Genomic DNA, 25,764 nt, shown 5'->3' on the forward strand with positions numbered 1-25,764 from the left:
CACGATGTGAGAGCATATATTTTACTTGCACTAGAAGAAACTAATAAAATTGTAGCGATAAAACACGAAACTGTAATGTTACGACTTGTCGCTAAAATCACAGATAAATCATCCACAACAGCAAACTACGGTACGCATTCAAAAACAATTACGAGGGCGCGAAATTTGGGTGCTTGCCTAATTGGTATGAGATTTGCAAGTGTTTCTAATTGCGTTGAAAATTCGCAAATCCAAGGCGATCAGTCACAACGCCATCCGGTTAATTAAACCATTTATCTAGTAAGTTGAAAAATTCCATAATAAATAATAATGTACCATTTTTTCGCCAATCGTGAGTAATGTTGGCGCACGTTGTAGAAAATTGTTGACCAACTCACATATTTCGAATTTTTGAAAGCACTTACAAGCCAATTCGAGTTTTAGTTATTCGATCCGTTTCAAAAGTGGTTTTTGGTGAATAAATGGATGAAATGTTACTTTTAATACTGAAAGGTACCATTCTAATGGGCAGCTACTGTACTAATACTGTTTATTTATGCTCGTGAGGAAGGTAGTAAATCAATATTTTAACCGAACACCATCTGCATTATAAAAAATATATACATTGATTTTTCGTGCATCATTGCTGCTTGTAGTCGTGATTGAAATCCAATCTTTATTTGAACAACAGTGTGACATGATGTTTATTATTTACTACCCCAAACTTGAAAAAAAAAGTGGTAGCAAAACTTTTTAACTTTTACAATAGCTCGTATATTAAGTATGTTCTAAATACTTTACTAGATATTTCAGATAACAGATATATATTTTTCCCATGATCAAAACCTTTCAGTTTGCGTACACGAATACACGACAAACGCCAGGAATTTGCATCATTTTTTACAGAAAGGTTCATTTTCATTAACGCCATCAGCTCACATATTTGTCATAACCTGCCCCGGTCTTGTTGTGACTGCTTCTTTTTCGCACGAATTTTAATTTGCGTTGTTTCGGTTTTGTTTCTTCACACTTCCAGTAGACATGAGCTGTTCAGTGATTAAATTTGTTGAGTATGGCTATGGTTTTAAAGGTTTTATTTAAAAAATATACACACTAATTGACGATTGTAAACATACATAATTTTTTAAATTTGCCATGCAATGTAAGCAGTTTAATTAAGTACTTATTGACAAATGTTATTACTAATTAAGACAATAAAAGTCAAGGCTTATCATATTTTCACTTCTCATGTATGCCTATATGACAGAAACAGCTTCACTATTTTGAGCTCTTTAAATAATCAAATATACGCCGCCGTTTGTCGCACAATGAAAATTTATGTTCGCCCTGCCGCGTCTAGACGATTCGGCACACGGACCCATCCCAGACTCTCTAATTCCCTCGCTATATTCAAAACCCATACTCGAGAATAATCGCGATTGACATTTTTAGATTCATCAATTATTTCAAATACTGCGATCGATTTCACTACGATCTTTGCACTGCATTTTTAAGAATCTCGTTTTTCATTGCCTTTTTTAAAAAGGCAGGACGTCCAGTGTTTGCATTACTGATTTTTATGACTTTGCTCTATACGGATTTTTATCAGTTGCTAATATAAATCGGCTTGTACATTAATCGATTAAGAGATTGGAGCGTATAATTTTGTCTGAAATAAACAGCTTAAGTTTGATGAAATTTATTAACGATACGTTATAAAATGTATTTTCTGTAGCAAGCCTTCGATGAAATTGCATCCGACCAAGCATAAATATCTATTAAGCCGCGACGAGCTACATTTTTCAATGGAAGCATTTCTAAATAAAGCAATTGTGATGTCTGAGAACAAATACAGCTCCTCGGTAAACAAGGGTTGTTTATGACGGACTAGTAAATGATAAAATTGAGATTTTGGTTTGTGTTTATCTTCATTAATAAACACCCTTAAGGTTTTTGAATGCTATCTAAAACGAGACCGAAGGAATTTTCTTTTAAAATTTCATAACACGTTTTTTCGCGTCGTTTTTCAAACCCTTAGGCGACGGTATTGGGAGTAAGAGGTGCGAGGAAATGATATAGCTTCTAAGGTCCAATGTCAGACAATAGGTAGCATTCATACGGACCGCGCGCGTTGAATACAAACAGCCTAATTATATAATCGCCAGGAATACCAAGATGGCGGCGTTGCTTTAAGTTCCTGCTTCAAACTGTACTTTTAGCTTCACACTTGAATAATTTTTGTAACAGTTGTAACGCTACAACAGCCATAGAACTTTGCTCATAGTCTCTTTATCTTTTTATTCCAAATGTTTTGAAGTGACCCATACAAAATAATATCTCTTTTAGAGATAAGATATTCACGAAAAGTAATAAAAGATGTCTTAAACATCGTTATTTAAAGATAAAGTCTACCTAACTATATTATTGTATGTTATGAGATGGAGTTCTCGGGCTTATCTAAAACAACCAAGATCAATAAATCGAAAGTAGCATCTTTATCGCGAAGGTAAGAAACTAAATACGTATTTCCCTAAACTTAGGCTCACTTCGAAACTTAATGGCATTTCATTATATCGTTAGATAGGCTTAGGCCGGTTCCGCGGTGAGTTATGGTTATTTGAATTGTGCGAAACAAAATAAATTTACTGAACGTGCTCTATGCCGTTCTGCTCTTTGCATTTTTGAGTGCTTATTTCGAGTGGGATAAAAGTTTACGTTATTTATGGGACGCCTCTAAGATTTAATGTGAACTCAAACGGCGATAATGTGACTTTCGAATGAATGTTTTTACCGGAACGGGGCGCGTTTAAACTTATGTTAATAAACGTTGGATTTGTATAAAAGCGTGTATCGAAAATCTAAATTACAAATGCGAATGTTCATCAAATAACAAGCCTCATTTCCCGGGTCTGTAACATTGCTTTATTGTCCATAAGTAGCCGAATATCCTCTCGCATGTGACTAGGTTACTGCCGTTACTATTTCCTCCCCATCCGTTATCCGGGTTGTATCCCGTTACCCGAACCATTTAGCGTAATGCGCGGTTTGTCCGGATTGACAGCCCGCTCCGCTAACTACCAGAGTCTTAACGATAGTTTGAATTTATATCCGAACAATATGCGTATTAATTAAATCAATTTAAATTTATTACTGAACACTGATAGCTTACTCGTACATTCATATGATAAATAAACGTCGACTGAACTTAATATCGTATTGATATACTTAATAAGTAGTTATATGTTTATTTATTGGTCTTGCAATTTGCATATTACCTCAAATTAATTTACCCTGTCTAAATAGAGTTAAGCTACCCCATATAACCTACATTTATTTTCGGATAATAACCTCATAACCGGTAACGGAGAACAAGACATGTAGGGTTCGGTTGCCCGTGTGTTGCGAAAAGGGCGGATTAAGTCGGCAGTAAAATTTGTTAAAGAGGAGTGTAGGATACGGGTGCCTCACGGCTATACAAGGTGACCAGGAACAATTGGCCTTATACAGAAAGAAGGATCGAGGCTTGCGCGGTTGCTAAGTGAGAGGCATGGCGGGTCTTTTTAAACTGGTGATAGGAACATCATGCAAGCGGCCGCGGACGGATGGCCAGGCTCGCCGCGCAACTATCTCCCACTTGCAGACACGAACACTATAATCCCCGATAAAGCCCGCACATTTACATTCAATTCTAATTCAGGCCCACTGCTACTTTGCTCTGATTGCCCGTTACTTGTCGTCGTTGATTAAAATTTAGCTAGAGATCCTATTTAATGCTACATGATAAACGTGTTTTCGCATTACAGTGTTCCTTGTTTAATTGATAGACCTCGCATTGGTCTAAGACAATATTCACTTGCGTAAATTTCATTGTTCGTAGGTACTTTTATCGTTTTGGAATTCGTAATTCTATAGATTAGTGGCGACTTTACAACAGAGCCGCGTTGCAGAAACATGACAGATTCTAAAAAGAAATAAATAAAACAATCTAAAAACACTAAAAGCTATTGAGAGTACTTACGTATAGACACGAGAGTATATACGTGAATTCGGAAAATTAAACATTTCAAAGTCAAAGGGCACTTAATTGAGTTTGTTCAGGACAAAATAAAGAACAAGAACTTTTAAATTGAACGTCCACGAAGTGTTGGCAACATGTTGATCTTTTCCAACTGTGTTGCTTAGGGCTACCTGCAGTCCTGAGTTAATATTTTCTTTGCAGAAAACCTTTTGAACACCTCTTAAAGTGCAATAGTAGGTAACTGTTACTACTTGATCAGCACAAAAATAAAGTATTTTATTGAAAAAAATCTTATACCTACCTTTGTGAAGGTCATTGGTTTGCTTTGCAAATTGCTTAATAATAACGTCGAACAACAAATTTCGAACATTTCTGAAAAACAACGGAATTTCGTCACATTTTTTGACATTATTTTAGGGATATAATACTTGACATACTTTGTATTACGTACGTGATAGGATATAATTCAGTTTTATGATACGTATTCATCAATAACAAGTAATATTCATAAAGAACTAACTTTACAAATAACAGTATCCGTGAAACATCAACTTTTTATTGTCGTTTGATATTTCTATTACACCTATGATAAAATGTTATGAGCACAAAAAAGAAAGGTAAAGCATGGGGAGCGCCAAAAATATTTTGTTTGCTTTTTTATTTACAAACTTTGGTTATGGTGATACTATGGTACAATGTGTATCACAAAACCAATCACCTATCCCCCTTTTTATTCCATAAATCGGCATAAAACTGACTAGGTAGGTAAAGCAACTTGGGAACAGCGTTGTGTTTTGTTAAAAAAATTGGGGGCACGGTTTCCGCTCCAGCAACATCAACAATTTAATTAATTGATTAGCTAAAGGCTCTTCTAAAACAAGCCTCAAGAAAAGCAAAGTAGCAAAGATTTATTTTACTTTTGGTAGCAATTAGCGTTGAAAGTGAAAAATCTTCGAAAACTTCCCGGCGTTCTTATTGCTGCTTTAAATTGGCAAATTTTTCTTCGAAGTAACTTTCTGATTTACCCCTTTCTTTGGAAACCAAACAATTGTCCCCCTCGCACACATTGACAAAATTTGTATAGATCTAATAACAATTCGGAAATTGCTACGACAATTTACAGCGCAAAAGTTTTACAAGATTTTTTAAATACCTAGAGGTATTTAATCCCCCTACCTACAAGATATTACTATGCTGATATTTATATTATGATTTTAGATAACATGTTTAATTCGCTAATTAATCTTGAAACATCAACTTAAAATGTCAAACATTATCTTAATCTGTTGATATCTTATCAAAAGTGTTATAAAACAGATTATTCCCACTAGCTGCTACTGTTTTCCCACATTTAATGGCTGGTAACAACTGGGAAAAATAATTCTCAGTCGTTACCTACCACTAACTCGGTTTGGTGGAAAGTACTGGGAAGTTTTATTGTACATAACACCCTGTAGATATTTAGGGATAGGTACTGTTTTTATTAGTATTTAACTCTAACAATATTTTGGTGGTAATTACTCGTACAGGGAAAACAAAATCCCACCTTTTACCAGTGGTAACTGCTGCGAATAGTTAGTAGTTACCAGTGGTAAAAGGTGGGAAAAAATCCCAGTAGTTACCACTGGTAACAACTTGGTGGTAACTAGTGGGAATAATAAAATATACTGCGGTACTGTCACCTGTAATAACTTATTGAACAACGAAGCTCATAACAATAAAGTCAAAATATTATACTATACCTACGTACTTATACTCGTAGTATGTAATTGTTTTGGCTCTAGAAATAAGATATTAATGCTACGTTGTACATGATATTCATGACTGTACTAGGACGCCTATATAAGGTGCTAACAAATTAGTCACGGATATTTTAAGAGATAATACATTACGTTAAAACAATTAACTTTTAACTGTAATTAAGGAACCTTTGTATATATTTTTTTTGTTTTCATTTACCGAACAAAATAAAAATATTATAATTAATTTTAAAATTTAATCACCCCTATATGTACCTGTCAAGATGTTTAACACCAAGGCCCCTACGTTTTCTGTTCTCTTTGACGGCGCAGCAACTAGTATCATTTCTCTCTCCTCGCTCTTTTAAAAATGCCGTTTGTCAAAAAAGGACTACCATACTGTTGACAAGATGGACTTCAAATTCAGGTGTCCCCTGTTTAGGTAGACCCAGGTTGTGTATGTGTGCGTAAAAGCGTATATGTGTGCTCTTTTAGGGATGTCAAAAGTCGATTTTAATCATGTTATATATCGATAAACGCTACACAGCCGAACGAAATAGCGATTAATTGAAGCTTCAATATCTTCGTTAAACATAAACATATTTAAAATGCTAATGGATAATGAATATATTATAATGTAATAAAATAATTCAATTATTGCGGAACACCTATTTTAGTAAGTATTTATTTATTTTAATTAAATATCTGAACTTTCCCTTGGTTCCCTCCTGGGGCGTGAATATAAAATTGTGATCTGATAACCACAATAAAGAATAAAAGCGTTTTTGTTCATTTTAGGTATCGTTAAACCCTTGAAGTAAAATTAAAATTGCAAGAAATGTCGATAGTTTATCGATATGACTTTATCGACATGGCTACAGCAAGGTGGGCCTCATTGTTAATCGTACACTAAAAAAAGTGGTCCCACTGACAGCTCGCTTGGAAGGTATCTCTTTATATTATAAATCTATGTTTAACACTGTCTGTCATGTCATGTCACGTCACGTCAAGTTTAAAGAGGTTCTAGAATGTCTAAAGAGGTCTCATTTAATTATCTTATTAACAGGGTGTTTTAACGTAGCAAATTTGTTTTCTAGTTTTCTCCAAAAAAACCTAACAAAACTAATGAAGTTTCATGCTTAAATGTACTCCGAGAACCGAGTACTATCATCTGTAAAAATATCCGTGACTAATTTGTTAGCACCTTATAATCGAGGGATTATTAATTTTATTTTTCAAACATATATATATCTCGTTTATTCTGGAAAATAAAAAAAAACTTCGAATATTTTTATCCAAATACAAGGGATCTATCAACATGGAAATATACAAGAACTTAAAGATACCTATGTACATATATAAGTTTAATTATGAAAACAATGTTTACAATTGAGGTCATTAACACTTAACTAAGAATTATGGCATACATCGTGGTATACAGTCTCAACATTGGATGATATTATAAATTTATGAATATGATTTTGATTTAAATCAAGACACAGCTTTACTATTTCATTCGGAAAATTCAAAAAAACAATTTTTCGAGACGTTTTGTCTAAGTCTTGAGCAACTGTCATCAGATTTGAAGCTACGGTTGAGTCAATTTTCCTCAAGTTACTTCCGTCTACGACTATAATGTTATTGGAAGCGTTATAATTCTGTGCAGCTTTTTGAACTTTCCGTCGAACATGTTCTGCAGCGCAATATGACAATCTACCATTTAAGGGTATTCTAACAATTTGTCCTTTGTCAGTACTGACTGTGTTTATATCAATTTTTGGTCTCGCTGTTAAGTAAAGCAAAGTGGCTGCTTCTACAATAATACCAACAAGTATACCATATTCCAATCCAACAAACATCCCAACTAGCATTGTGACAAGTAAAAAAAACAATTCTAGTTTATTATTCCTCCACAGTCTGCCAAATATTGCGAATTCAATCATTGAGAACATGGCAGTCATAATTAAAGCGGCCAAAGAAGCTTTGGGTATAAAGTAAAATGTCGACGTTAGCAAACTGAGTGCAAGAAGGATGATAAGACATGTAACAATGCCTCCTGCAGGGGTTTGTACGCCAGAAGCATGGTTCAATGCCGTTCGTGTAAATGACCCCGTTATTGGCATACTTCTTACAAATGATCCAATAATGTTACAAAGGCCAACAGCTATTATTTCTTGTGTAGCGTCAACAGGTTTCCCTCCTGAAAATGCCTTACATATTGCTATTGTTTGTAGAATAGCAACCAAAGGGATAATGATTGATTGGATTCCATATACTTGTAACATGTCTACAAATGAGTAAGTTTCATTACCAACTGTAGTAGTAAACGGCGGAAGTGTAACTTTAGGAAGGCCTTCTCCAATTTCACCAATTAAAATTAACGGCTCCGTGTCAGTAACCACTTTTAAAATGTAAGCTATTATCATTCCGACGACGACAACTATAGCATTACGGCTTAGAGAAATTAACCATTTTAGTTGTTTCACAGTGGCATCGTTGCGACCACATCCTTCACCAAATCTTTTCAGAAGAGCAAGAACGCCAATAGACAAGAAGCCGAGTATGGGGTCCCATAGTTTCATAGTTCTGATATTTAATATAAAGTTATACACTGAATGTCCGAAGTTATCACCAGAAGGTCCATCGAGGCCAAATAAAGCTTTTAACTGTGATGAAGCTATCTGAAGAGCTGCTGCAGTTGTGAATCCGCTTATAACTGGCATCGAAATGAATTCTATTAAGAATCCGAGGTGCAGTATACCAATAGTTAGTTCTACTACTCCAACTATAAAGGCCATTAAAACCGCAAAATCAGCAGAATAGTTGTGTACGTATCTGGAAACCATTGCTGCCATAATAGCAGTTGGTCCAATAGTTACGTTCATACAGCTTCCAAATATAAGGTACACGATTCCACTTGTCAGGCTCGCATATAGCCCATATTCAGGGGTTAAACCAGCTATAACGGCATAAGCAATGCCTTGAGGGATAGCTGTAAGTGCTACCGTAATCCCAGCGATTATGTCCGGAGTGATCTTTGTTGTATTGTATTTCGGCAGCCATTCTACTATTGGAAGTCGCTTCTTCACAGTTTCAGCACTGCACAAATTCTTCTTGCACTTTGTTCGTTTTCGTACGCCATTTGTATTTTCGCTATGATTAACTGGTAAAGTAGTCATTTTAAGCAATGTGATCTGGAGCAGATTACCAAATGTACTATATATTGCAAAACGGCAAAATGTACTATATACCCATGCACCGACGCTTCGGTGATATTCGGCTATCTCATAATTATGAGATAACGATAAACGTCGATGACGAACAATAAAATTATCGGAAATATATCCTGAAGGACGGTACGGTCGACATTTGTCGGGCATGCCGCCGTCCCGGAGAGTCAGTCAGGCATATCATTTCCGGTTGTTCTCATCTTGCTAACGGCGAGCTTGCACAGACATAATCTCGTAGCCAGGATTATTCACCAGCAACTTGCTCTTCTATATGGCCTTGTGGACCGCGATGTACCGTACTACAAGTACTCACCTGCGCCTGTTCTCGAGAATGGTCGTGTCACGCTCTATTGGGATCGATCTATCATCACTGACAGGACTATTGTAGCCAATAAGCCTGATATTGTGATAATAGATCGTTCGCAACGTCGGACCGTGCTCGTTGACAATACCATCCCCCATGATGAGAATCTCGTGAAGGCCGAGAAGGACAAGTCCAGTAAGTACCTAGACTTGGCTCACGAGATAACCGCCATGTGGGATGTTGATTCGACGATCATTGTCCCGATAGTCGTTTCAGTGAACGGTTAAATAGCGAAGAGTCTCGACCAACATCTGGAGAGACTCTCGCTAGGTGGTTGGATCAAGGGACAGATGCAGAAGGCGGTGATCTTGGACACGGCGCGGATAGTCCGCCGGTTCCTCTCTCTGCAGCCCTGACCACCGGTAGCTTGGGCCTTGCCCCGCTGCTGGCGGCACCCTAGGTTAGCTTTTTTATAATGTGTTTATATGTATTTTTTATTGTTTTGTAAGTGTTTTTATATTTTACTTTTATATTCATATTATAAAAACCTAGCCTAAGAAGAATGATGAATAAATGAAAAAGATAACGATAAACGTCGCTTACGCCCTCGGAGTAATTAAAAATGAGGCCGCCATTAACAGGCGTTCCCCTCTGTCGAAAATAGTCGGCCAATGGTCAACCACATGTCAACCATATGTATGGACTGACGTTTATCTGACATGACGTACCTATACATTTGATGTGCCCCTCCCCCGCAAAAAACGGCAGACTATTTTGTACCGAAAATAATTTTAGACATGGCGTCTCCATTGGTTATATCCTCTAAGCTTACGCCCCACTAAAAATCTGCAGGTATTGCCGACCTATTGAACTAATTATATATGTTTTCGATACCTGAACTACTTCAGAGGTAGGTAGGTAAACTTCTACAAGCGTTTGTTCCTTGAGTATCGGGTACTTTTACGTTAGTTTGAGTGGTAGTCCGAAAAAAATACGCCAATAAAGCCGCCGGAGGCGTGTACGCAAGCTTTTGTCATACTGGCGTTTGTACCTTCGTAAGTACGTGATTTTTCTGTTTAAGACATTTATTTTAACAATCGACTCCTGTACTTTACCTTTATTACTAAATGTGTTATTTCTATTGTATATTCTTGATTTTGTAACAATTTATTAAAAAAAAAGTAATTTACAACTATAAAGGGGCCCACTGATTAACAGTCCGCTGGACGGTATCGGCCCGTCAGTTGTTCGGAACTGTCAAAATTTTGTTCTTAAACTTTAAATTTTAATTGGACGGTAATAGCTTCATTACTTTTAGTTGTAGCAGCTATCAACGACCCGTAAGTCGGTAAACCATAACATAAGATTTCGTTTTTTTTCTTCCTTTAATATTATTATATCATAACAAACCAATTACTTTATTTCTAGTTTTAACTTTAGTTTTAATATTGTATCTGTTATATGTTTTTTCTTCACTTAAATAAACACAGATTATTTTAATGGACCATGGATATGGCCATCCATATCGGCATAAAAAAAACACTGACACGCAGTTTTAAGTAAGTAATAAAATGTTATTAATGAATCATGTTACTACACAACATCAGTCCTCCAAAAGTATCATAACTTTGCGTAATTTTACAACATTGAAAGAAGAAAACTAGATATATAATAACGTGTATGTCGGTAATAAATTTTTAAAAAGAATAATTATTTAGATTTAAATATATATATATTTAAATCTAAATAATTATTCTTTTTTTAATAACATTTTATTACTTACTTAAAACTGCGTGTTAGTGTTTTTTTTAAGTTCCATAATCACAGTGTTTTATAGTCACAAGGTAAATTAAACAAAAATATATAATGACAATGAGATAACAATAAGCGTCGCTTGGCTATCGCCAATAATCTATAAATGAGTGTGGGATTTTCCTTCCATGTGATTTCATTTTGTCATGTGATTTCTGGACTACAAGTAGGTACAACGTTGGAAATAGCCTTAAATGGACTTCATCGACAATATTAATCTTCTTCTTCTTCTTACCACAGTATTAATATTTATAAATGAGAAATTGCTTGTTAGTATGAAGATGCGGACGCATCGGAAAGCTGAAAGCATGCGTACGTATCTTCATACTAACGAGCAATTTCTTCATATATAAAATGCGGCTCTATGCTGACGTACGTGATTCCACCCATATTAAACATTTAATCTTCTAACGTTTAACCAATTGTCAGTATGATCTCAAACGTCTTTAACCTTCTAAATTGCATACTTTTCTTCCATTTAATGAACGTATTCCCTTAACCAGCGTCTGAAACCCAGAGGATAATGTTACGAAAATGCTTTAAAACTCTCGTGAATTTTCTTGGCGTTAAAGCTCTACCTTACCATTTTCTCACAACCCTAAACAGTTTATGATTTTCTTTGCATTATTAACATATTTTTCGTACAATTACTTATAGCTTAATTACCACATTTACTGCCATAGACTGCAAGCGGACCGGTAATGGGTGGGACCCTTTAGTCAACCATCATTATTCAAACATATATCTCGTTTATTCTAGAAAATAAGAAACTTCGAACATTTTTATCCAAATAGAAGGGATCTATCAACATGAAAATATACAAGAAATTAAAGATACCTATGTACATATATAAGTTTAATTATGAAAACAATGTTTACAATTGAGATCGTTGACACTTAACTAAGAATTATGGCATACATCGTGGTATACAGTCTCAACATTGGATGATAATATAAATTTATGAATATGATTTTGATTTAAATCAAGACACAGCTTTACTATTTCATTCGAAAAATTCAAAAAAACAATTTTTCGTGACGTTATGTCTAAGTCTTGAGCAACTGTCATCAGATTTGAAGCTACGGTTGAGTCCATTTTCCTCAAGTTACTTCCGTCTACGACTATAATGTTATTGGAAGCGTTATAACTCTGTGCAGCTTTTTGAACTTTCCGTCGAACATGTTCAGCAGCGCAATATGACAGTCTACCATTCAAGGGTATTCTAACAATCTGTCCTTTGTCAGTACTGACTGTGTTTATATCAATTTTTGGTCTCGCTGTTAAGTAAAGCAAAGTGGCTGCTTCTACAATAATACCAACAAGTATACCATATTCCAATCCAAAAAACATCGCAACTACCATTGTGACAAGTAAAAAAAACAATTCTTGGTTATTATTCCTCCACAGTCTGCCAAATATTGCGAAATCAATCATCGAGAACATGGCAGTCATAATTAAAGCGGCCAAAGAAGCTTTGGGTATAAAGTAAAATGTCGACGTTAGCAAACTGAGTGCAAGAAGGATGATTAGACATGTAACAATGCCTCCTGCAGGGGTTTGTACGCCAGAAGCATGGTTCAATGCCGTTCGTGTGAATGACCCGGTTATTGGCATACTTCCTACTAATGATCCAATAATGTTACAAAGTCCAACAGCTATCATTTCTTGTGTAGCGTCAACAGGTTTCCCTCCTGCAAATGCCTTAGATATTGCTACTGTTTCTATAATAGCAACCAAAGGGATAATGATTGATTGGGGTCCATATACTTGTAACATGTCTACAAATGAGTAAGTTTCATTTGCAACTGTAGTAGTAAACGGCGGAAGTGTAACTTTAGGAATGCCTTTTCCAATTTCACCAATCAAAATTAACGGTTCGGTGTCAGTAACGACTTTTAGAGTGTAAGCTATTATCATTCCGACGACCACAACTATAGCGTTACGGCTTAGAGAAATTAACCATTTTAGTTGTTTCACAGTGGCATCGTTGCGACCACATCCTTCACCAAATCTTTTCAGAAGAACAAGAACGCCAATAGACAAGAAGCCGAGTACGGGGTTCCATAGTTTCACAGTTCTGATATTTAATATAAAGTTATACACTGAATCTCCGAAGTTATCACCAGAAAGTCCATCGAGGCCAAATAAAGCTTTTAATTGTGCTGAAGCTATCTGAAGAGCTGCTGCAGTTGTGAATCCGCTTATAACTGGCATCGAAATGAATTCTATTAAGAATCCGAGGTGCAGTATACCAATAGTCAGTTCTACTACCCCAGCTATAAAGGCCGCTAAAACCGCAAAATCACCAGAATAGTTGTATACGTATCTGGAAACCATTGCTGCCATAATAGCAGTTGGTCCAATAGTTACGTTCATACAGCTTCCAAATATAAGGTACACGATTCCACTTGTCAGGCTCGCATATAGCCCATATTCAGGGGTTAAACCAGCTATAACGGCATAAGCAATGCCTTGAGGGATAGCTGTAAGTGCTACCGTAATCCCAGCGATTATGTCCGGAGTGATCTTTGTTGTATTGTATTTCGGCAGCCATTCTACTATTGGAAGTCGCTTCTTCACAGTTTCAGCACTGCACAAATTCTTCTTGCACTTTGTTCGTTTTCGTACGCCATTTGTATTTTCGCTATGATTAACTGGTAAAGTAGTCATTTTAAGCAATGTGATCAGGAGCAGATTACCAAATGTACTAATATATTGCAAAACCACAAAATGTACTATATACCCATGCACCGACGCTTAAGTGATATTCGGCTATCTCATAATAATGAGATAACGATAAACGTCGCTTACGCCCCACCAAAAATCTGCAGGTGTTGCCGACCTATTGAACTAATTATATATGTTTTCGATGCCTGAACTACTTCAGAGGTAGGTAAACTTCCACAAGCGTTTGTTCCTTGAGTATCGGGTACCTACTTTTACGTTAGTTTGAGTGATAGTCCGAAAAAAAAATACACAAATCAAGCCGCGGGAGGCGTGTACGCAAGCCTTTGTCATACTAGCGTTTGTACCTTCGTAAGTAGGTAGGTACGTGATTTTTCTGTTTAAGACATTTATTTTAACAATCGACTCCTGTACTTTACCTTTATTACTAAATGTGTTCTTTCTATTGTATATTCTTGATTTTGTATAACAATTTATTTAAAAAAAGTAATTTACAACTATAAAGGGGCCCACTGATTAACAGTCCGCTAGACAGTATCGGCCTGTCAGTTGTTCGGAACTGTCAAAATGTTGTTCTAAACTGACAGGCTGATACCGTCCGGCGGACTGTAAATCAGTGGGCCCCTTTAAACATTAAATTTTAATTGGACGGTAATAGCTTCATTACTTTTAGTTGTAGCATGAGCAGCTATCAACGATCCGTAAGTCGGTAAATCATAACATAAGGTCTAGTTTTTTTTTCTTCCTTTAATATTATTATATCATAACAAAACAATTACTTTATTTCTAGTTTTAACTTTAGTTTTGATATTGTATCTGTTATATGTTTTTTCTTCACTTAAATAAACACAGATTATTTTAATGGACCATGGATATGGCCATCCATATCGGCATAAAAAAAACACTGACACGCAGTTTTAAGTAAGTAATAAAATGTTATTAATGAATCATGTCACTACACAACATCGGTCCTCCAAAAGTATCATAACTTTGCGTAATTTTACAACATTGAAAGAAGAAAACTAGATAATAACGTGTATGTCGGTAATAAATTTTTAAAAAGAATAATTATTTAGATTTAAATATCCATATATTTAAATCTAAATAATTATTCTTTTTTTAATAACATTTTATTACTTACTTAAAACTGCGTGTTAGTGTTTTTTTTAAGTCCCATAATCACAGTGTTTTATAGTCACAAGGTAAATTAAATAAAAATATATAATGACAATGAGATAACAATAAGCGTCGCTTGGCTATCGCCAATAATCTATAAATGAGTGTGGGATTTTCCTTCCATGTGATTTCATTTTGTCATGTGATTTCTGGACTACAACGTTGGAAATAGCCTTAAGAGCCAACAGGAGTGGTCATTCCTCCATACAAACGTAGTCCTCGTTTTCTTCCGTGGTTTTTGAAGCTAGAGCAATGATTTTTTCAACACAGATTAATATTGTCAGTATCTGTGTCGGACTGTTTTGCTTTTTGTGATATTTTTGTTTTTTAAGGCGCTAGAGCCCTTCAAAAATGGCCAAAATGGCCTAATTGACTATGCCGCAATGAGAGGCGTGGTATTCAAAACTGATATCAATTAGCCAAAAAAGCAAAACGGTCCGACACAGATAATTTCATAATCATTTAGATTTCCAAATTTGGTTACGATTGGTTAAGTTTTGGAGGAGGAAAAAGAGGACTACGAAACCTTGATTTTTGTCATTTTTACGCAGGATTTTTCGCCTCAGCTGCAGTTGTCCCTATCGCACTAATTTTAGGGGCGGAGTCAAGTTTCTAAATACGTACACAGCCAGAAAAGTGATGGGCAATAGTCGACATTTAATGTCGATAATCTAGTGATGTAAGAAGTTATCGATAAACCGTCTTGTGTGAAAATATCTAGATCCTCCTAAGACACAAGGGGTTTTGCGTTGAGAGGGAACACATTTTTGTAGTTACATAGGTACAATCTATTTTGAACTTTTTGATTCTAATATTTCAAATTAGAAATCAAAATCAAAAATATTTTATTGCATGGGTTTACAAAATTTTTAGGTACAGTCACGCTCCGTAATTGTCGAGCAATTTAAGGTCCTAGCTAGGGAATGCAATCTCGCACCAAGATTGGCGATTCGAGATCTCGCACGAAAAATCCGAATCCAGATTGGGTGTTTCGAGATCTCGACAGTCAGATTTTCGGGATCGAGATTAATATCTCGACGAGATCGAATTTGACAAAGTAACTAAAAATGTGTTATTTTAATCAAAAATCTCTAAGAATTCCATACATATAGACATCGTAAAATCGGGCGTATCGAGATATTCCTAGGAATATAATGAAACGCCGACATTTCATGATCTGCCTAGCGAACACCAGCCATTTTGTGCAAACCTCAAGGTGTGATATTCTGATATTCCTATATAGGCAAATTAAACAAAAGTCGTCTCCTTCACGATTTTCGTCGACATCTCTTCTAAATACCTAAAACTGGTATGGACGTGTTCCTCGTGGTCTCCAGAATATGAATAGACCGGTTTTTATTTTATGGGGGGGGGGGGAGGGGGAACGTGTCCAAAAAAAGGAAGGAAAAAGTGGGCGGCCGACCAGCATTGATATTTGTTCACGTCTTTAATCCTGTGGGACCGATCGGTTCGTGTGAGATGTCGTTTGAAAGAGTATTAAACGTGCAATTATTGTTTTATAATAACCGTAGTCATAACTGTAGTCATTTACAAAATATTTAAAATATATGATTTTTTACCGTGCATGGATGGCATAAGTACTGAGAAAACATGCGTCTAACTCAATAAATTATAACTTTACCGCAATTAATGTTATTATAAAATATACGAAAAATTTCATTAGCTTTCCAAAAACATAAGTTTTATTGCTGTATGATATTATATAACAAAGTAATGATGAATTTTGTTCCGTCACGTAAATGGCGGGCGACCGATCATTATTTCTCGGGTTCTATTTAACTGATCAATTGGTGATGCATACCATTAGAAAGAATATTAAACATACTATAATTGGTTTCTAATAACCGTAGTCATAACTGTAGTCATTTAAAAAATCATTGAAAATATATGATTTCTTGATCAATTATTTTACAATGCGCCCGCTATGAAGCTAGGAATATCAAAGAATGCATTGCTCTGATGGATCTGCCGTCTCTTTCATAAGGAAGATCGTGATATGCCTGGGTTAATATTAGATCAGGAAATGGTGGCGTTTCATGATACGATCACGATTACGATTTTACGATATGCCGCCGACATACTACTTATTTAAGGTACCTCATGTTATATTTTGAAAATAACAACAACAAATTAAATTGACATTTAACATAAAATCAATTTTAATTTTTACTTTACTTCTATGAAATGCTATCGATGTTAAACCACTATTTACCTTTACTTAGAAACTGCGTAACAATAATAGAGCTAAAGCCAGACACATAATAGCACTGCCTGAACAACATGAATCTAAGGTCATATATTACTTAAAACAAAGTATTTCACTTTCAGTCTTGTTCGAGATCTCGAAAATATTAATCGAGATCTCGACCGAGATTGCATATATCGAGATTTTCTGCCAACTAGGTTAAATTTCGAAAATACGTGCGAGATCTAGCGAGATCTCGAAATTGCGAGATCTAGATTGCAAATTTTATTCCTAGCTGAATTGATTGTTTCATACACTTACTCTTACTCTATAGAATGTCCAATCCTGCCTTACAAAGACGTTAATATTTATATGTGTCATGTCTATACTTCGTTTCTGAGCATTATTGAAAAAAAAAATACTTACTTGATACTAGTATTAACCACTAAGTACATAAATAGGGTAATTCGCCAGTAACAGGCCACTATTAGTAACTGGCCATGCCAAACCAAAAATGAATTCTATTCACCTATAAATAGAATTCATTTTAGTATAAGATGGCCAGTTATTGAAACCTTATACCTACTAAAATGAATTCTGTATAGAGGTGAATAGAATTCATTTTTTGTTTAGGGCGGCCAGTTACTGGCGAATTACCCTATTCGATATCGAGTTCCGTAAACGTAAGCCGGGTAAGTAAAAAAGTTCAATCGCAATAGGGTAATTCGTCAGTGGCCACCCCAAACCAAAAATGAATTATATTCACCTATAAATAGAATTAATTTTAGTATAAGGTGGCCAGTTATTGAAGTTATTGAAACCTTATAGGCATGGCCAGTTATTAAAAGTGGCCAGTTACTGGCGAATTACCCTACTTAGTAGTAGCAGTAACAAAAAGTGACAATGCAAATTGCAATCAGTGAGGTGCCAGCGCGAGTACGGGCGCACCGCACGCGTCTGTGTGCGTGCATTACACACACAAATACAGTCTCTCACGGCGCGGTTACGCCCCGTCAGAGCGACGGGTATATTCAGCTTGAAATCTCAAAATTGACTTTTAGCTCAGCTCCCGTTTCATCTTAAATGGACTTTATCGACAATATTAATCTTCTTCTTCTTACCACAATATAAATATTTATATATGAGATATTGTTCGTTAGGTTACGCATCGGAAAGCTGAAAGCATGCGTACGCATCTTCATACTAACGAGCAATTTCTTCATATATAAAATACGGCTCTATGCTGACATATGTGATTCCACTCATATTAAACATTTAATCTCCTAACGTTTAACCAATTGTCAGTATGATCTCAAACGTCTTTAACCTTCTAAATTGCGTACTTTTCTTCCATTTAATGAACGTATTTCCTTAACCAGCGTCTGAAACCCAGAGGATAATGTTACGAAAATGCTTTAAAACTCTCGTGAATTTTCTTGGCGTTAAAGCTCTACCTTACCATTTTCTCACAACCCTAAACAGTTTATGATTTTCTTTGCATTATTAACTTATTTTTCGTACAATTACTTAAAGCTTAATTACCACATTTACTGCCATAGACTGCAAGCGGACCGGTAATGGGTGGGACCTGGTGGGACCCTTTAGTCAACCATCATTTTTCAAACATATATCTCGTTTATTCTAGAAAATAAGAAACTTCGAACATTTTTATCCAAATAGAAGGGATCTATCAACATGAAAATATACAAGAAATTAAAGATACCTATGTACATATATAAGTTTAATTATGAAAACAATGTTTACAATTGAGGTCGTTGACACTTAACTAAGAATTATGGCATACATCGTGGTATACAGTCTCAACATTGGATGATAATATAAATTTATGAATATGATTTTGATTTAAATCAAGACACAGTTTTACTATTTCATTTGAAAAATTCAAAAAAACAATTTTTCGTGACGTTATGTCTAAGTCTTGAGCAATTGTCATCAGATTTGAAGCTACGGTTGAGTCCATTTTCCTCAAGTTACTTCCGTCTACGACTATAATGTTATTGGAAGCGTTATAACTCTGTGCAGCTTTTTGAACTTTCCGTCGAACATGTTCAGCAGCGCAATATGACAGTCTACCATTCAAGGGTATTCTAACAATCTGTCCTTTGTCAGTACTGACTGTGTTTATATCAATTTTTGGTCTCGCTGTTAAGTAAAGCAAAGTGGCTGCTTCTACAATAATACCAACAAGTATACCATATTCCAATCCAAAAAACATCGCAACTACCATTGTGACAAGTAAAAAAAACAATTCTAGGTTATTATTCCTCCACAGTCTGCCGAATATTGCGAAATCAATCATCGAGAACATGGCAGTCATAATTAAAGCGGCCAAAGAAGCTTTGGGTATAAAGTAAAATGTCGACGTTAGCAAACTGAGTGCAAGAAGGATGATAAGACATGTAACAATGCCTCCTGCAGGGGTTTGTACGCCAGAAGCATGGTTCAATGCCGTTCGTGTAAATGACCCGGTTATTGGCATACTTCCTACTAATGATCCAATAATGTTACAAAGTCCAACAGCTATCATTTCTTGTGTAGCGTCAACAGGTTTCCCTCCTGCAAATGCCTTAGATATTGCTACTGTTTCTATAATAGCAACCAAAGGGATAATGATTGATTGGGGTCCATATACTTGTAACATGTCTACAAATGAGTAAGTTTCATTTGCAACTGTAGTAGTAAACGGCGGAAGTGTAACTTTAGGAATGCCTTTTCCAATTTCACCAATCAAAATGAACGGTTCGGTGTCAGTAACGACTTTTAGAGTGTAAGCTATTATCATTCCGACGACCACAACTATAGCGTTACGGCTTAGAGAAATTAACCATTTTAGTTGTTTCACAGTAGCATCGTTGCGACCACATCCTTCACCAAATCTTTTCAGAAGAACAAGAACGCCAATAGACAAGAAGCCGAGTACGGGGTTCCATAGTTTCACAGTTCTGATATTTAATATAAAGTTATACACTGAATCTCCGAAGTTATCACCAGAAAGTCCATCGAGGCCAAATAAAGCTTTTAATTGTGCTGAAGCTATCTGAAGAGCTGCTGCAGTTGTGAATCCGCTTATAACTGGCATCGAAATGAATTCTATTAAGAATCCGAGGTGCAGTATACCAATAGTCAGTTCTACTACCCCAGCTATAAAGGCCGCTAAAACCGCAAAATCACCAGAATAGTTGTATACGTATTTGGCAACCATTGCTGCCATAATAGCAGTTGGTCCAACAGTTACGTTCATGCAGCTTCCAAATATAAGGTACACGATTCCACTTGTCAGGCTCGCATATAGCCCATATTCAGGGGTTAAACCAGCTATAACGGCATAAGCAATGCCTTGAGGGATAGCTGTAAGTGCTACCGTAATCCCAGCGATTATGTCCGGAGTGATCTTTGTTGTATTGCATTTCGGTAGCCATTCTACTATTGGAAATCGCTTCTTCACAGTTTTAGCACTGCACAAATTCTTCTTGCACCTTATTCGTTTTCGTACGCCATTTGTATTTTCGCTATGATTAACTGGTAAAATAGTCATTTTAAGCAATGTGATCTGGAGCAGATTGCCAGGTGTACTATATAATGCAAAAACCTAACACCCATGCACCGACGCTTATCCTTATCTCACGATAGCCAATATACACTTGAAAAATGACAAGAAAATCCCAAATTTATTTATAGAACGCAATCTATAAATATGAGTGTGGGATTTTCCTTCCTTGTAATTTAATTTTGTCATATGATTTAAGGACTACAAGTAGGTAAAACGGTGTGAAATAGACTTGAATGGACTTCATCTTTAACCTCTTGGGGTTCAATGTCCTAATACTAGTACAAATTACCTCCAATGAAATTTAAATCTTAATGAATTGGAATAGAGTTTATTTTATTTCGTTTCGTTCGATTTTAAAACAAAACAAATTCAACTCTATTTTCTAATACTGTTGATTCAAATTCGATTGCCAGTTTTCCTTGTATGGTGGGCCGCTTGTGGATAATATTAATCTTATTCTTCTTCTTCCTACGACAGTATAAATAATAATATCTTAAAATAGTTATTTACGATACAATTGCGGAAAAGACGAAATTCAAAACGAGTGGCGATAAATTAAAACACTACCGAAGGGAGTGTTTTAAATCGATACGAGTTGCGAATTACCTATTCGCACGTGCATCGTACAACGTTTTGCATATGGCCCTTTAAACTTTTGACATCCGCACGAAAAGTGCTATTTTACGCACTAGTGCGGGAAAATAAGACCATATGTACTGTAAAAATAATTAAAATATTTTATTATCACATATATTACGTATGTATGCTTTATAAACCGTATTAATCTCGTAATAAATCACTTTTCTCAAACATGCAATGAAATATTGATGTTATGTTCCTTATAATAGGCTGCGAAGTATGACGTTTCAGGTTCGGCTAGGACAAGAGGTATTTAATGGAATTTCATACAAATCTTGCAGGTCTAGGCCGGCAAAGTCCTCTTTTTTAATTTCCATTTCACAGATATTTGTGACACAGCATCGTGGCATTCAGCCATTAAAAAAAACCAGAGGCAGTATTTGCTTTATGGTTCGTAATGACACTCTACCACTACGCCTATAAAAAAAAAACAAAAACAATGTTTGCTACAATTTGCAGTTTTATTTGTATAAAATCAACATGAACTTAATAAATAATACATTATTAACCAAATTCTGTAATTTTAAATTATACATTTAACTACACAAATAAATACATTTAAAATATTTCATCTAAACGTTAGCGGTAAAAAGGTCTACTCAAACACGCGTAGTTATTTTTTTAAATTGTTATGGAGGCAAAGTTGAAAAATTTTCATTCTGTATTTCTGTTTTATTGGATTTATGGTGCGTTGTTGATTGTTTTTACTTTAATATGAGTCCCGACAAAATAATGAAATTAATTTTAATTGTAATCGTAGGAGTTGGAATTGGCAGCGTAACCAGAATTGATTTTAAATAACTTGCTGTCTCTGCCGCCAAGTCAAAGACGAAGTATCTATATGGTTGCTTATGGCAATTTTATTATTTTAGAATCTAAGAAAAATGGCTTACAGTTTATTAGAAACAGTTTTGTGGCATATTTTAAAGAAATGAATGTAACTACAAAATCGTGAACACTGTGGAAATTATACTTATTTTCTCCATGCATAAAGCAACGATGTATGTGAAACATGATATCAACATGAAAGACTACGTAAACTTATGTGACGAAAACGACAGTCAGACGGATACAAGGCGAAAAAATCAAAGATACATGAAAATATACGGGTAGTAAAAATACACGACTCGTGTAAAACATACGCGTGATAAAGATATAGGTACGTGTTAGTTATATTTTAGGTGTAGTTTACTTTTTGTTTTTTCTATAAATAAAACTTGGGTTTCGTGGATTTTTTATTTTATTTATTTCATTGCATGTTTGAGAAAAGCACTATACATACCTCGGCGGGAAATGGGGTTGCCCGCGCTCAGACCTATCCGGACTCGCTTCGCTCGGCCGTCTATATGTCTTCGGCCGGCAACCCCTTTTGTCCCGGCCTCTGTAGTAATGTACTATTAAATTACATACCTTATTTATAACTTAGTTGCTTTTCTACATAGATCACCTATGTCTGCAAACGGCACATATTGACTTTCTTTTTGTTGCTAAAAATAAAGAGTCCACTTACCGCTGAACTACTGTACTGTCTTTTTAGTTCCATCTTCCTTATATTCCTTCTACCACCGTCAAACCCTGTTCAGTGACGTACTCTTCCAAGCGACTACTCTGGCAGTGTACGTATCATGACAGTATTTCTAGTCATGTTTTTATTCTGTCAAAAAATAGCACTAAAATATCCAGGATTATCATTATATAGGGTCGTGACCATAAATGTGGAATTTTGTAATACATTATAATTGAATGGATAGGACATAAGTAATTTGAATATCTTAAACATACATTTTTTTACGTTCATTTGACGAACATAAGGTGTGTGAACCAAATCAACCAAGTTTTTTTAAGTGCACTTAGGAAAAGCTTAGAATTTACTTTCATTTTCCAGTTTTCGTCCTATATGGAAATTTTATTTTCACAATTGTAGGTAATAGTTTAATTTTGACTGACGAAAACATTAGTAATAATAATTTAGGTGACGTGACGTGATGCTCTAAATGACAAAAGTTTTTGTTTAAAAGTGTTAAGAAATCAACTCCGAGGCAACCATAATGAACTTAATTAGGTAATGAATTAACCGAACGAGTTTCTTTATCTCGTTATTAATTCGTCTAAGGCAGCGGCAGCCAGACATCTTACAAATGAGAGTGCGGCAAATATTTGTGTAAAGCGAACCGATTCACTTAATTCAATCAAGCTAGCTTCGTTATTGTTATACTTTGAACCAAACTTGTAACCAGAATTATTCATAGCAGGACTCGATTAAACTAGGATATTAAAGTTTTTTATTATTAAACAGCTTGCATTTAATTCTTAACATAAATGTTGTAGAATTATTAACATAAATACGTAATAACTCACATTATAGACGGGTCTCACGCGAATTATATTCAATTACCTTGATTTACCGACGTTTCGACACAGGTTTCACTGGTCGTGGTCGCGGCTGACCACGACCAGTGAAACCTGTATTAACATTTATTTACTAGTGTGTTTGTGTAGTGTATTTGTGTAGTGGCTATTAATGTGAGTTAATATGTATTCAAAACGCGAAAGTTTAAAATATTATATAAATACGTAAGTCTTCAGATGCTAACAAATATATATAAAGAAAACAGCATCAATCAGGGTCCGGAAGCCGTATGATTTGAATATAAAGGGAGTTCATGAGGTGTGGCTGAGGGCATGTGAGCCCGTCATTAGTCATCAGTCGAGGATCCTGGCAGACGTGACCTGGTTCCCGATGCCGTGTGCACTTAGGTGGCAATGACGCACACGTGGCGTTGATGGCTTTTGTTTTTGATCCCAGAAAAAAGTTTCGTCGTAGAGCTTTTCTCTAAGGTATACTGTTGCAGTAAAAAGTCTTGAGATTCAAAAATTATTGTATTCCAAAAAACATCTTGTTATTATAACATATTCGTTTCTTCTAAGTTTATCAACGCCTGGATTTGGACTTGAAGACTTGCTTAACTTTTAGTTTTGTAACCTACTGGTAGAATTATATACCGGGTGGCAATAAGTTAAACTGTACTCCTCAAACTGATTAAAAATATGCTATGATTAAGATTTTATGGAGCAGTTGAAAATGTAAACATTTCAATATATAAGTTATTTATCAAGACGTGCTCTAAAAATAAATAAAAATGGATGTAACGGCACCCCAATCCAATAACTGGATTACGAAGGTACAGAAAGTGACAATTGAAACATCGCGTAGGACCGGACTAAATTTAAATATACGATGCCCATGCATGAGTGGTCACGAATCTTGGCGGTTATTTAGATGAGCATCAATTTGTCGGATTTTTGCGGACACTCGGAGAAGGTCCTTGGAGGGTTGGGGGTGTACATTTGTTATATCATATTTGACTATTCTGAATTAGGAATACTTTAGATATTGTACCCATGGCCCAGAAAATACTTATAAATGATAAAACGTATTCATATTAGGAAAAAAACATGCAATAAACTAGACTAGATACACATTACATTTTAAGTAATTTATGGATAAATTACATAAAGCTACAAACATTGCTATACTGTTATATTTTTTGTTATTCATCATTAATCGTTTATTGTATGCTGAGCCTAAAGCGATTCGACGACAAAGCGCTACATGTAATGAAAACAAAGAAATAAAACGGGTCCTAAGTACACGTTGATGCATGGGGCCGTTGAAATAATATTATCGTTACCGTGTACTTATTCCAAAGAAAATCAACATAAAGTGAATAAAAGAAAATTATGAATCGCGCGAAAATAAATTACCCCGTGTTGGCGGCAAAATAACATCACATTTGAATGCCTTTTATGCTTTATGGGACTGTAACTATATGAAATAAGTCCCGGTGCCTCTTTATGGGACATGGGGGCACGTACGCGGCATAATTTTTGAGTTATTTGTTGCGAATACACAACACTCATAGAAAAGTTGAAGTTAAGATGATTTTACTGCAAATCTATGCAAAATGCATGATCTAGCTTATTTTTTTCTTTTCGTTTTGATCTTTTATTTTAAATAAAATAAATATTGCCTTATTTAAAGACCTGGCCCCAATTTCACATCGGTAACAGGTGCGGCGAATTGTAAAATCACTGTTGCTGACGTCACAGGCATCCATGGGCTACGATTACCACTTACCATCGGGCGGGCCGTATTCCTGTTTGCCACCATCATTGTATTATTAAAAAAAACTTTATTATATCGGAAAAAAACAGATATTTCTCCAGCGAAGTTTCTGACAATTGTCAAAGATTTAGAAGAATTGTAGGTAATTCTTGACAGGTAATGAGTTATATGTCGGAATTTCGTGACAATTGTAGTGTTTCTTGTGACAATTGTCATAAACTTAGCAAGAGAAATATCTGTTTTTTTCCGATATCATAAAGTTTTTTTTAATAATACAAT

At 35.4% G+C, this 25,764-nt stretch overlaps 4 protein-coding genes across 4 annotated transcripts in view; 1 reads left to right on the forward strand and 3 right to left on the reverse strand.

Moving 5' to 3' along the window:
• The window catches only part of LOC134664704 (muscle-specific protein 20), a 141,159-nt gene that overhangs the window by 71,819 nt on the left and 43,576 nt on the right, over nt 1–25,764 (forward strand). The window lies entirely within an intron of this gene.
• LOC134677674 (sodium-independent sulfate anion transporter-like) lies at nt 757–8,915 on the reverse strand. Its single transcript, XM_063536444.1, has 2 exons — nt 7,185–8,915; nt 757–825 (listed from the first exon to the last, which is right to left on the reverse strand). Exons 1-2 carry the CDS (start codon nt 8,913–8,915, stop codon nt 757–759), a joined length of 1,800 nt encoding a protein of 599 aa, XP_063392514.1.
• On the reverse strand, nt 11,983–13,752 carry LOC134678562 (sodium-independent sulfate anion transporter-like). Its single transcript, XM_063537560.1, has one exon. It carries the CDS (start codon nt 13,750–13,752, stop codon nt 11,983–11,985), a length of 1,770 nt encoding a protein of 589 aa, XP_063393630.1.
• On the reverse strand, nt 18,936–20,716 carry LOC134679374 (sodium-independent sulfate anion transporter-like). Its single transcript, XM_063538497.1, has one exon. It carries the CDS (start codon nt 20,703–20,705, stop codon nt 18,936–18,938), a length of 1,770 nt encoding a protein of 589 aa, XP_063394567.1. The 5' UTR covers nt 20,706–20,716.

This window comes from Cydia fagiglandana, chromosome 1, assembly GCF_963556715.1.
Source record: "Cydia fagiglandana chromosome 1, ilCydFagi1.1, whole genome shotgun sequence".
In the NCBI taxonomy this organism is placed as follows: Eukaryota; Metazoa; Arthropoda; class Insecta; order Lepidoptera; family Tortricidae; genus Cydia; species Cydia fagiglandana.

Excerpts from the sequence above, each read along its gene's own strand:
- LOC134677674 (XM_063536444.1), bottom strand. The coding sequence starts at position 8,915 with ATGACTACTTTACCAGTTAATCATAGCGAAAATACAAATGGCGTACGA. Across the intron at positions 826-7,184 it reads AATTTATAATATCATCCAAT|GTTTTGATCATGGGAAAAAT; the intron begins GTTGAGACTGTA and ends GCAAACTGAAAG.
- LOC134678562 (XM_063537560.1), bottom strand. The coding sequence starts at position 13,752 with ATGACTACTTTACCAGTTAATCATAGCGAAAATACAAATGGCGTACGA.
- LOC134679374 (XM_063538497.1), bottom strand. The coding sequence starts at position 20,705 with ATGACTATTTTACCAGTTAATCATAGCGAAAATACAAATGGCGTACGA.